General features: G+C 32.2%; 2 protein-coding genes across 5 annotated transcripts in view; one reads left to right on the forward strand and one right to left on the reverse strand.

Moving 5' to 3' along the window:
• Positions 1-10,578, forward strand: part of LOC119583358 (vacuolar protein sorting-associated protein 11 homolog) — a 20,870-nt gene extending 10,292 nt beyond the window's left edge. The window contains exons 12-22 of the mRNA XM_037931831.1: positions 53-203; positions 968-1,166; positions 1,329-1,475; positions 3,854-3,931; positions 4,080-4,170; positions 4,453-4,548; positions 6,635-6,722; positions 7,681-7,831; positions 8,158-8,277; positions 8,933-8,989; positions 9,174-10,578. Of these exons, the coding sequence (XP_037787759.1) occupies positions 53-203; positions 968-1,166; positions 1,329-1,475; positions 3,854-3,931; positions 4,080-4,170; positions 4,453-4,548; positions 6,635-6,722; positions 7,681-7,831; positions 8,158-8,277; positions 8,933-8,989; positions 9,174-9,850 (1,855 nt within the window). The 3' untranslated portion in view covers positions 9,851-10,578. The remainder of the gene's footprint in view (positions 1-52; positions 204-967; positions 1,167-1,328; positions 1,476-3,853; positions 3,932-4,079; positions 4,171-4,452; positions 4,549-6,634; positions 6,723-7,680; positions 7,832-8,157; positions 8,278-8,932; positions 8,990-9,173) is intronic.
• Positions 10,132-12,500, reverse strand: part of LOC119583694 (caspase-13-like) — a 23,297-nt gene continuing 20,928 nt past the window's right edge. For all 4 annotated transcript variants that reach the window (XM_037932328.1, XM_037932327.1, XM_037932329.1 and 1 more), the window contains exon 6: positions 10,132-12,500. This exon is cut by the window's right edge. The gene's annotated coding sequence lies outside the window, so the exon portion shown is untranslated.

The raw sequence follows: 12,500 nt of genomic DNA on the forward strand, positions 1-12,500 counted from the left end.
AAATAGATACCATTATGATTATTATTTTCCTTATGTGCTTTAAATCTAACAGGTATATTAAAACTCTGGATTTTGAGGAAGCTAAATCAAGCGTAATGAGGTATGGATCAGTGTTGCTGAATCATGTGGCTGATGAGACAACAGAGCTTTTGATAAGACTTTGTACTGACTACAAGCCAAGCAACACACCCCTTATCAAAGAGGTAAGTTCTGTAGTAGGTCACTTGAAAATGCAACCATGAGTAGTAATAATCCTTTAAGCAGTATATTTCACACATGGAATTACTTTTGATGATTATTCTAAATCAAAGATTTTATTTTCTACAGGAGTTTTTATTAATCAGATTTTGGTTATTAATCTTAACCCTTTCCCAACGAGTAGTACTCAAGCCCCCGGCCTCGCTGCCGGGGGCTTATATCATCGCCCTAGCATGCGCGACCACTCATGTCAAATACCAGCATCCCATGCCGTTTCTTCGTAATACTATGAGCATATGTTGTATTTTCAGTTTTCATTATTTTTGAAAGTCTCTACTTGCCATATTTCCTGATAAATTGAGACTGAAGAATATTTTTGTTATATAGACTCCATAGTTGATCATTATTCAGTCTGTAGTCTGAATAAGATAAGCAGTGTGTGGCATCATGGAGTTGATTTTTTTTTTTTTTTTTTTTTTTTTTTTTTTTTTTTTTCCCATAGTAAAAATGAGAAAATGTTAAAAACGACTTAATCACACTTTCAGTGGCAGAAAAATAATATTTTGCCATGATTGTAACAAAAAAAAACTCATGGCATGTCCATACATACACAATGGCATGTACGTACATGCCACCCGTCGGCAAAGGGTTAAATGAGGAGATTTTCCAAAAGAAGCATACAGCTATTCATATATATTCACCTTTTTTTGTCAGACTGTAATGTTTCATAGAACCTAATTCGCTCTGTTTAAGTAGTGTCTCTCTTTAGGGTTCATTGGATGGCTACCTCACCCCAGAGGAACCAGTGTATGGGGATCCAGAGGAATTTGAGTACCTTTTAGTGGGCCATAGTGAGCAAGCCATTGCATTCCTTGAGAAGATGGCAACTATCCCTGGGAAACTGTCAGACAAGCTCTATACAACCCTCTTGGCAGAGTATTTGCACCAGTATGGACTAGCCCCAGAAGGTAATAACACCATAGGCATGAAGAAACTATTTTTGTACGCCTAGTATGTCAAATATTACAGTGAATAAGTTGGCTTTTGAAACCATTTATAATGGATATATGCATGAATTTTTTAAAGGTTTTAAATGGATGATTATAATCTCATTTTCCATTGGATTCCAGGTCAGGAACAGGTGGTACTAGGTGAAAAAATTATGGAATTGTTGCGTAATACAGAGAGTGGTTGTAGCCGTGACCATGCCCTGCTCTTGTGTGATAAGCATCAGTTTTATGATGGGAAGCTTCTTCTGTGGGAACAAGCAGGGATGTAAGTTCATTCTTACCTTCTCCCTTTCCCCCTTTTTATTTTATTCTATTTACATACATACATATATATATATATATATATATATATATATATATATATATATATATAAAAATAAAAATTATATAATATAATGTATAATGTATAAAATTATAAATATAAAACAATATATATATATATATATATATATAGTATATATATAATATATATATATATATAAAATATAAAAATTTCTTTTATATATTTAAATATAATATTTTATATTGTAATATATATATATATATACTATATATATATATTATATATATATATAATACATAATTATTAACATGTATAATATATATAATATATATAGATATATATTAAAATAGATATATATATATAAAAATATATATATATATATCATAAATATAATTATATATATAATATATTATATAATATTATATATAAAATATATATGTTATATATTATTGTATAATATATGTATATTTTATAAATATATATATATATTATAATATATATGTAATATATATATATATTTATATATATATATATATATATATATGTTATATAATATATATATATTATATATTATATATATATAATATATATATATATTTATTATATCTTATATAATATATATATATTATATATATATATATTATATAATAATATATATATATATATTATGTATATATATTATATTTATTATCATATATATTTGTTATATTATATAATACTTATATTTATATATATATTTTAATATTTTGTATATAATATTGTAAATATTATATATAAATTTTATATATATATAATATTTATTTATTATTATATTAATTATTTTATATTTTATATCTGTGTGGATATATAAATAATTTTATCTATTATATATAATTTTATTTTATTTATATTATTATATTATAATATTGTATGTGGTAGTGTGTTGTGGTATGTTGTTGTGTGTATGTGTTATGTGTGTAGTGTGATGTGTGTTGTGGTGTGGTGGGTGTGTGTGGGTGTGTGTGGGGTGGGGGTGTGTGTGGTGTGTGTTGTGGGGTTGTGTGTGTTTTTTTAATAATATTAATTTAAATTTTATATTATATTATTATATATTATTAGATGTTTTTATATTATATTAACACAATTGATATAACACATAATATAATATTAATAAATAATATATATATATATATATATAAATATATATATAAATTTTTATAATAATTGTAAAATAACATATATATAATATATAATAAAATTTAATAAAATAAATAATATATATATAAATTTTATATATGTAGTATATACATCTATTATAATATATATATAATATATATATATCATATATATATATTCTATATATATACATACACATATATATATTGTATATATCCCCATATATAATTTTATATACATTATATTATATATATGTATATATATATATTATATATATATAATATATATATTTTATATAATTTTATATAATATATGTATATATACTATATATATTTTATATTTTATAATATATATACATATATATATAATTATATATATACATATATAATAAATAGCATATATATATATATTATATATATATATATATAATATATATATAATATTAAAATATACATATATATAAAAATTAAATATATATTATTATAATATATATATATATTTATATATATAATTATATTATATATATATTTTTTTTTTTTTTTTTATTTTTTTTTTTTTTTTAAAAATTTTTTTTTTTTTTTTTTATATGTTTTTTTTTTTTTTTTTTTTATTTTTTTTTTTTTTTTTTTTTTTTTTTTTTTTTTTTTTTTTTTTTTTTTTTTTTTTTTTTTTTTTATTTTTTTTTTTTTTTCTTTTAAATTTTTTTTTTTTTTTTTTTTTTTTTTTTTTTTTTTTTTTTTAAAATTTTTTTTTCCCCCTTTTCCCTTTTTTTTCCCCTTTTTTTTTGCTTTTTTCTTTTTTCTTTTTTTTTTTTGGCCTTGGGTTTTTTGCTTCTTGCGTTTTGAAATTTTTGTTTTTTTTTTTTGCCTTTGGGGTTTTTTTGTTTTGCTTTATACTTTGTGTGTGTGTGGGGGGTGTGTGTGGGGGGTGGGGTTTGGGGGGTTTTGGGGGTGTGTGTTGGGGGTGTGGTGTGGTGTGTGTGTGTGTGTGGTGGGGGGGTGGTTTTCCGTTTAATTTTTTCCTTTTTTGTTTTTTTTTTTTTAAATATTTAAAGTCTTTGTTAAATTTGCTTTTTGGGTTTTTTTTTTTACCACATGTCATCACCTTATTTTTCTTCCCCAAAGGGTTTTTTTCCCCGGGGGGGGGAAAAAGGGGAACATGTTGCCGTTTTTAAGGTCACAGCATCAGCCCCGCCTCTGGTGTTCAGCATTGAAGCTACTTACCTCCCCAGATTCTACAGCTCCCCCTGACCCACAATATCTAATGACTTGCCTAAACAACATAGGTAAAAATACTTTAAGGTTAGATAGTTTGACTATATAGTTTTCATTTTGCTTTACAGAGCAGTAGTTTTGTCAATCATTAAATTCTTTTGCAGTTCAGAAGCACTCTTGAATCCCTTATGCATATTATTTATAAGCTATAATTTGCAGAGGAGAAAACCTTATTACCACCACTGGAGGTAGTTGATCAGCTGGCTGCATCCCCACACATCACGCTAGGACAGGGGGGGATTACCCCCAGGTATGTCTGCACTATGCCACTTCCTGCAGAGATTTTCCCCCACGAGCAATTTTTTTCATGCGACACAGCCAAAAAGGAGAGGACAAACAAGGAATCGAAAAAGGTGTTAATAAAATTTTTCAACCTATTTTTGAAATGCACTATGATGTTTTTGATTATGGAAGATCAGCATAGCATGCATTTGATATTTGGAGGATTCTAATAAAATCATAGACTTACTTTTTTTTCATGTTCTGTAAGCTTAAGTATCTATGTTAATATCTAGCAATTTTATTTTGACAGTGCAACACAGTTTACAGCTACTAAATGCAACATTTGCAACAATGAATTAGAGCTGCCATCTGTCCACTTTCTCTGCAGACATTCCTTCCATCAGCAGTAAGTGTTTCTTAATGTATATGGTACTAAATATTTAAAAAATTGGGCATGATTTATATTTATGTGCTATTGGTTATTTTTTTTGCACATAAAGTTCATATTATTTTTCGGTGTTGGATGAAATGGTTTTATTTAAGGAATATTTTACACAACAGAGAAAAAGGAATAGTTTGTTAAATTTATAGTAGTGAAAGAAATCACCTTAATCAAAATATATGCATCACTGTCTAATATATATGTATATGTGAATGTTTGCATATATGTGTGTGTGTGTGTGTGTGTGTGTGTAAAATGCATATAATATATAATATGTGTGTGAGTGTAAAATGCATATAGTATATAATATGTGTGTTTGTTTGTGTGTTTTGTACAGCTTCACATTGTCACCAAAATTTAGTTTCTATTGGTATTTTAAACAGGAATTTACTCTCCAAGAATCTCAAGACTTTCTTGCTATCAAGAATTTTGTTGCTTTCATAAGCTACCCCCATAAATGGCTAGGCTTTTGCTTTCTCTACTTTTAAACTCCTCATCTTTCAAAAAGGAGAATAAACCTACTTTTCAATGAAATAGAGAATATTTCAAGTGGAAAAGTCTAAATTTGAAAAATAAAGATGTAGAAAAGCAATAATCCAGAACAAAAATAATAATTGTCTGTAATAAGACAGTAATTAGTGATCACTGGTAACACTATGCTTGGTGCTCTGAAAAGTCCATTAACTTCTCTTTGTCTATTCCAAGGTCTAACATTGGTATAATCGTACAAAATGAAGTGTAGAGCTTGGAACGAATCTTTGAGACAATAATTCTCGAGGTAGAGATCTACAAACATTATCTTGTCAGAATACACTCAGAACATGTTTGTTGACCTTAGCTTCAACATCGCTTGTATCATTAATGTCAGATTGAGCCATTCTATTTCATTGCACAGATTGATTCAAATAGCATCTTTTGTTATTTCAATATCAGAGGAGACTAGTGTTTTAACTTTTCAGTATCACAGTGTCATACCCATCTGTTCAGTTGACCACAAATGTAGCACTGATCATAGCTTCATTGGCTGCCTGTTGCATCTTTTATTTTTTCTCTACAAGGGCATCATTTGAGTTTTTTCTTGAGTTGGTAGGTGAGTGAAGCTAACAAAAATGTAGAAAAAATTAGCTATTCTTGGGCATTTTTAGCCTATAACTGGACCTATATAGGTATAATATAGTAAGAAAAATAATTATGCATCTAGCTGTATCTGATAGCTCATGGTGTACTCTCATTAGCTGTGCCCCTTTATTTGACCAGGTAATTGTTTGCGATATATTATGGTAAGTATTTTTTCAGTACATTTTCTTTGAAAATATTTTAGTAATAAACAGTTGTATAAAAATAAAGAAAAATTAAACCGAAAAAACAAGGATTTTCATCAAGACTGAGAGGAGCTACCAGTTTTAAACCACTTTGGTTTTAAGCAGCAAACAGTGCAGTTCTTGGCCTTGGAGCAAGAATTATTGACTAACAAACCCCTGCTTAAAATGCTATATGTCTATTTGATCTTACATAGTTACTCCATTCCTTGAATTTTGGGAGGGAATTTGTGCTATTTACTTCTATTTTTAGTTTTATTAATATGTTAATAATGACATTGATAATACTACTACTATTATTGTTATCATAATTATGATATTATAACAATTATAAGTATAATAATAATAACCTCAACAATAGAAGGTCAGAATTTTCCTTTGTATTCAAGATAAGCAGTGACATCAGGGTAGGTTTAGCGATGGACTTCTAGGTGAGCCAGCCATGTTTTTAAGAAAGTAATAAAACAAAACAGTGGACAGTGCACATTCCCGGCATCAATGGGTTATGTCAAAGAAAGAGAACAGTGTCAGTCGTCATCTGATTTTGTTAAGTGATAGAGTTGCCAGGGTACCTAATTAAAAGTATGTGTGGAAAAAAAAAGAAAAAGAAAAAGAAAAAAAAAAATGCAAACAATTCCTCAGCATACTATTTGTCTGTCTTTATTTACAGCCTTTATTTTAATTACTAAACACCTTTCATGTTAAGTTGTATGCTCTTCTTGCTTTCACAGTTGCTTTGAAAGTTATAGTGAGAGTGATGTCGAGTGTCCAGTCTGTCTGCCTGAAAATAGGAAGATGTTAGAAGTCATCAAGGCTCAGGTAAGAGAAAATTTCTAGATGTCATATGATTTGTAATGCTTCATATAATATTACATACACATTTTTTATTAACCCATTGGATCTGAGTACCTTCCTGCCCACATGTTGTCCAAAACTTAGGCATTCGGATTATTTGAATGGTGACTCTCTTAGGTGTATGCAATACACACTGTGCCTCTGGTCACTGCTGGCAAGAGTAGGATTCTGAGCATGGAAATAATATTAATATCATTAAATATATAGATGGAGCAGGCACTCTTCCATTCATGGCTTGTGGATGGTATAGTCCACACTTATTTACCTGTTGAAATAATTCTAGGGTACTTACCTAAATGCCAAATTAAGGTAAGCTAAGTTTTCCATGACCGCCTATTCCTGTCACCCCGAACCTCATTCAAATTTTTCCATGAGGGCACATTCCTGTCACTCAGCCAGCAGCCTAATTTTTTTTCTGGATGTGATGGTCATGTCATCCAGATCCAACGGGTTAATTACATATAACCATCAAAAGATTGTTAGGTTTGTCGGCATTCTGTTCTAAATTACTCTCAATATGTAATCTCTGTTGCCTAAGAATAGTCCTGAGCAATTTACTGTGTTAAAATGGAACACCAGAAAAAATTTAATTAATTGTAACGCCTAAATTGTTTGATGAGGGGCAGGGGGAGTCCCATGGTGCTAGGGGTTCATATTCATGGAATATTTGCAGTTTCATTCTTTTGTATTTCCATCATTGTATGTGTCAAGTGATTTGGAAGAACATGTTTTGAATCAATTTCATTTCTTATAAGATCATTTAAGAAACATCATCATCATTATCATTATCATTTGTATTATCATTATTGTTATTATTGGTTTTCTTACTTTTACTACTATTATTATTATTGTTATCTCCATCTGTAAATGAATTTGTATGATATTTTTAATTTACAATATCACTTGTTGATCATTTATACAGGAAACCCACCGCAGCCAACATGATCAGTTTCATGAACAGCTGGAAAGATGTACTGATTCCTTTTCCGTGGTTGCTGATTACCTGGGTCGAGGGGTGTTCACTCATCTCCATACCTTGGCTACCATGTATCCTTCGCTCAACACCACAAAAAGTAACAATTTTGTATTATGTATTTTGTCTCAAGTATGCTGCATGGTCATATTTCCCTTTTTATTTGTTTATTGAGTAATCCTCACAGCTGTAGCTTTTTGTAGAGATGTTATGAATAATGGGCAATTTCTTGATTAATCAGTAATTTTCTTCAAAAGATGTTATATTTTTGTATCCACTCCTGTGAGCATAATAATTATGTAGTGCTTGAGTAAAGCTTCTGTGCAAATATGATTTGCATGTTTTATTCTTTCTTTATTATCTCTTGATTTCCTTTTTTTTAGAACTTTTAATTATGTTAAGGCTATGCATGGTATAATCTTATAGGCATGCAGAGTAAAGTTGCACCTCCAAAGGCATCCGCTTTTGTAGAGGACGCGACAGACACAGGTTCAGAAGCTAGAGTTAGAGCAGCGGAGCTTCCCAAGCAAAATACAGGTGGAGTAGGTGAGTTATTCAATTTTGCTATGAGGAGAAAACCTTCCTATGAGCCAATATAAATCATTGGGGAACATTCAGAAAGATTCTGTCTTGAATTGGTTGATGTACTTGAGCATTGTAAAAGTGCTTGAATTTTGTGCTGGATTTATTCTCAAGCTGCATTCATTTTACCCACATTAAAGTTGCATGAAAAAAGTTGTAATACAAGAGTACAAGACATAATTTTTGCAAATTATTAAAGAGGCATGAAATTTAAAATCTTATCATATTTTGTCATTCAAAATAAGCCTTGGATATTGTATGAGTTTATGTCTGTCTTTTTTGTCTTTTTATATTTATTATTATTATACTAGTTGTTGCCATGACTTATTTCACTAAACATTCTCAAGCTTAAGTTTTTTAGCATGAAGTTTGCCAGTATTCAGGGCCATCCATCTTTACTTTCATGGGTCTTAGGATTAGGAATATATATATATATATATATATATATATATATATATATATATATATATATATATATATATATATATATATATATATATATAAAACTTATGTTTTGGAGGTAGTTTAGTCAGTGTGTGACAATTTACTGGTTGGGGTGGTCCGAATTTTGTATGTATGAATAAATATTCCCTAAGTTTCACATTCATTTTACTTCCAGTCCCAGAGCCAGAATCCAGATTGCGAGTGCTGGAGAAAGTCACCCAGGGTCCCACAGGTGAGTGTTCTCTTGTTGCTGTTCTTTGAAGTGTAAGGCATTCAAGTGTTAACACTAGCAGCACAACACACCTATGTTGTATATTAATCCTGTTTTACATCTTTAGTTATTTTCCAAATTAGTTTGAATTAATGTTGCAGTGAAAGTCAGATTTCTCTTTTTCTCCCCCCCCCCCCCTTTGTAGGAGTTGGGAGTGAAGGTCGCCTGCGGATGGGAGAACGTCGAGGACAGGGTATTCTTGAAATTGAGTCTGAAAGTAGACTGAGGGCCGAAGGGAGAAAAATGGCTCAAACTTCCAGTGAGCCAGCTTCACAAGCCATGCCTGAAGGGAGAGTAAGACAGGACAAGTCCAGCGCTGTCATAACAAGTCCAACGGAAGGTAGGATGAGATCACAGATAACATCAAGTGTAACTGTCCCAGTGGCTGAGAGTCGCATAAGGTCAAATGACTCTGCAAGGATGGGTGGCGCTATGAAAGGAGCTGGTAGCAAGTATGGTTCTTCCCTCCATGACCACATCACACCATCACCCCCAACAGCTTCCAGGGATAAAAGCCCCAAGAGGCCTTCACCAGTGGAAAGCATATCTACAGCACTCAGTAGCACACATATTTCTCGAAGCACTCAGAAGGTATTAGATAATCCATTTGAAGAGTCAGATGCAGATACCAATAATCCTTTTGGAGACGACTATGAGACAGAACAGATGGGAAACAACCCATTTGAAGATGACTATGATGAGTCTAAAAATCCTTTTGCATCTGATTCCCCAGCCCACAAGAGTCCCGATGAAAAGAATCCTTTTGCTGATGATCCAAGCAAGGATTATGAATCCAACTTGAATCCATTTGGGGAGGCATAAGTGGTGACATACATTTTGAAACTATTACTAAACATACTTATTTTATTATATATTTACACTACATTTCATAATACAGATATGACTGATAAGTGTGCATAAGAGTATAAAATAAAGCTGTGATATTTATCACAAGAGAATAAGGAATTAGATATGTATGCACACTCACAAGCACTTAATACCAAATATATTTTCACTCCATCTTAGAAAATGTTTTCATTAAAAGGAAGATAAAAAAGCAAGATGAAGAGCATGTCAAGATGATGCATAATGAGAAACTGGCAAATAAGCACACGTTTATTTTCTATAAAAAATGGTTTGTACACAACAACTTGACAAGTATTTTGAACAGGTTTTTAAGATTGCATCTCTTCTGGTATTTTCTGTACTTTAATACCAGAAGCAAAATTTATAAATACAAGTAATCTTTTCTCACTGTGGCTCTGTATTTTATGTATTACAAGTGTGTATGAAATGCCAATCAATATGTGTATTGATTTTTCACAGTATTAATTGCAGTACATGCATATGATTTGTAGTGATTATGGAAAATGCAATATTTAATGTATATATTAGCAGAGTATTGAGTAAGGATTTGCATTTCCCTAAACAGAAGTCTTGTAATATATTATTAAAGTAAATAATTATAGTGTAGTTACAGTCACTAGATCTTGAGGAAAAGAAATTATATAATTATGTCCATCTTCTTCCCAATAAATCTTTAATTTTGATATTTGTTTAAATAATAAACTTTTCTAGTGATCAATGCTTACTGGGTAAAGGGGAAAATGTTTTCTCCTTGAAGACTCAGCCTCAAAAGAAATTTTAAGATTTTATTTCATGTTATGTATTGCCTTCATGGTCCATTTCTATTACCAGTTTTATTATACTCTCAGTCCTGTATATTACTTTTATGATCAGATATTTAGAAAACCAATATATATATATTTTTTTTTACAGAGTAAAACCGTTAAACTTTACCTTCAGTTAATTTTTTGAAAAGATCCCCCCCCCATCCCTTAGGAAATGAAGACTTGGACCCACAGATTTAAATTCTCCCCATTCCCCAACCACAGACTCTCCTTTGACCATGACTCAACACTGCTACTACTACCCCTTCCTCAATACATACTATCACCTCAGTCCAATCCAAATCATCCACCCAGGTAAGTTACTCAACATCCAGAAAACATTCCTCTTCCCCCAACATCCTCTACTTCATTTCCTCCACCCTCACAGTTTCTTTATCTATAACCACATCCTCCCTTATTAATACTCTGCAGCCTTATTGTCCACCTCTCTCCCTCAAGACTATACTCCCTCTTCCATACGTCTCTGTCCTACTACGCCCACCTCTTCAAATCTTTTGAATACTTTATGTAGCCCAGCTATATGGGATCGACAAAAATCTCCTCTTCCAGCACTGCCTCTAAAAACAAGTAGACAAAATTTCCTTCCGCTGATCATTCCTACCTTATCACAATTAATCGAAAGCTAAAGCAAATGAACCCTAACTGACTTAACTGGCAAACCCATCCCAGCCCAGCTTCATTCTTGCCCCAGTGCTAGAACTGTCTCCATCTCTACGACAAGGATTGGTCAGATTGTGGTGAAGACCTACTCCCTGCCTCGTGAGCTAGGATGCAGTATCATTACATTGCTACACCATCCCTCCCCCCTAATCCCTTGCTTGGTGTTGTGTGTGTGTGTGTGTGTGTGGGGATGGAGAGATGGAGACTGAGGCCCACTGTAGGGGATCACCCCTACTGTGGACCTCAGCCCTCACCTCAACTAATTTTACATGGTCTTCTCTTTTCCTTTTCCTTCCCTTCTTCATCTCCTCCTGCCCACTTCCTAAGGTGCTAAAAGGATGAAAAGCTGGTTTTGTGTGTCACGAACAGCCTCTAGGAGCCATGGGCATGGTATTCCCTTGGTTAATTGCCTAGCCCTTACCCATCAGGGGGACCATGAGGGGTAGACTGTTTCTTCTTCCATTTATTTCAGGCTCTCCATGGCCAATAATGAAGATTTTTTATCCTTATTAGGGGCTTGCCCCTTCATCAACTTCATTGCTTTCCCAACCCTTGCCTCTCCTTTGACCATGGCTCCAACCACTGATACTAATATCCCTCCCTCGATGTTTGTGGTCAACTCTATCCATTCCGAATCATCCACCCTGGTCATTCCTCAACCTTCAGAATACACCCCTTCCTCTCTCTCAACATCCTCCACTCCATCTCTTATTGCACATTGTCTAGCCCACCCTCCTTATTACTACTTTCATCCTTATGGTCCTCCTCCTAATAGTAGCATCTCTCTCCATACCACCCCATCTTCCTCCCGCTTTCGTCTTTCAACTGCTTCTACCTCTGCAAACCTTTTGAGTACCCTCTTTGGCCCAGCCTAATGGGGTCCATTCTTTGTGATTCCCCCTACATCTCATACTCTGACAATACCTTTCTCTTCCCAAGCTCGTGCACTGACTGACCTCACTGGCAAACCTATTCCTGCCCAATCTCACTCCTCCCTGAAAACTTGAAAAGGAACTGTTTCTACCTCCCTGACTGATTGCCCTGTCTCAACAAGGACTGGTCAGACTGCGAAAACAACTTGATCGCATACCTCGTCAACTATGATGCAGTAGCAGTCCAGT

Source organism: Penaeus monodon, chromosome 17, assembly GCF_015228065.2.
Source record: "Penaeus monodon isolate SGIC_2016 chromosome 17, NSTDA_Pmon_1, whole genome shotgun sequence".
NCBI classification, from domain to species: domain Eukaryota; kingdom Metazoa; phylum Arthropoda; class Malacostraca; order Decapoda; family Penaeidae; genus Penaeus; species Penaeus monodon.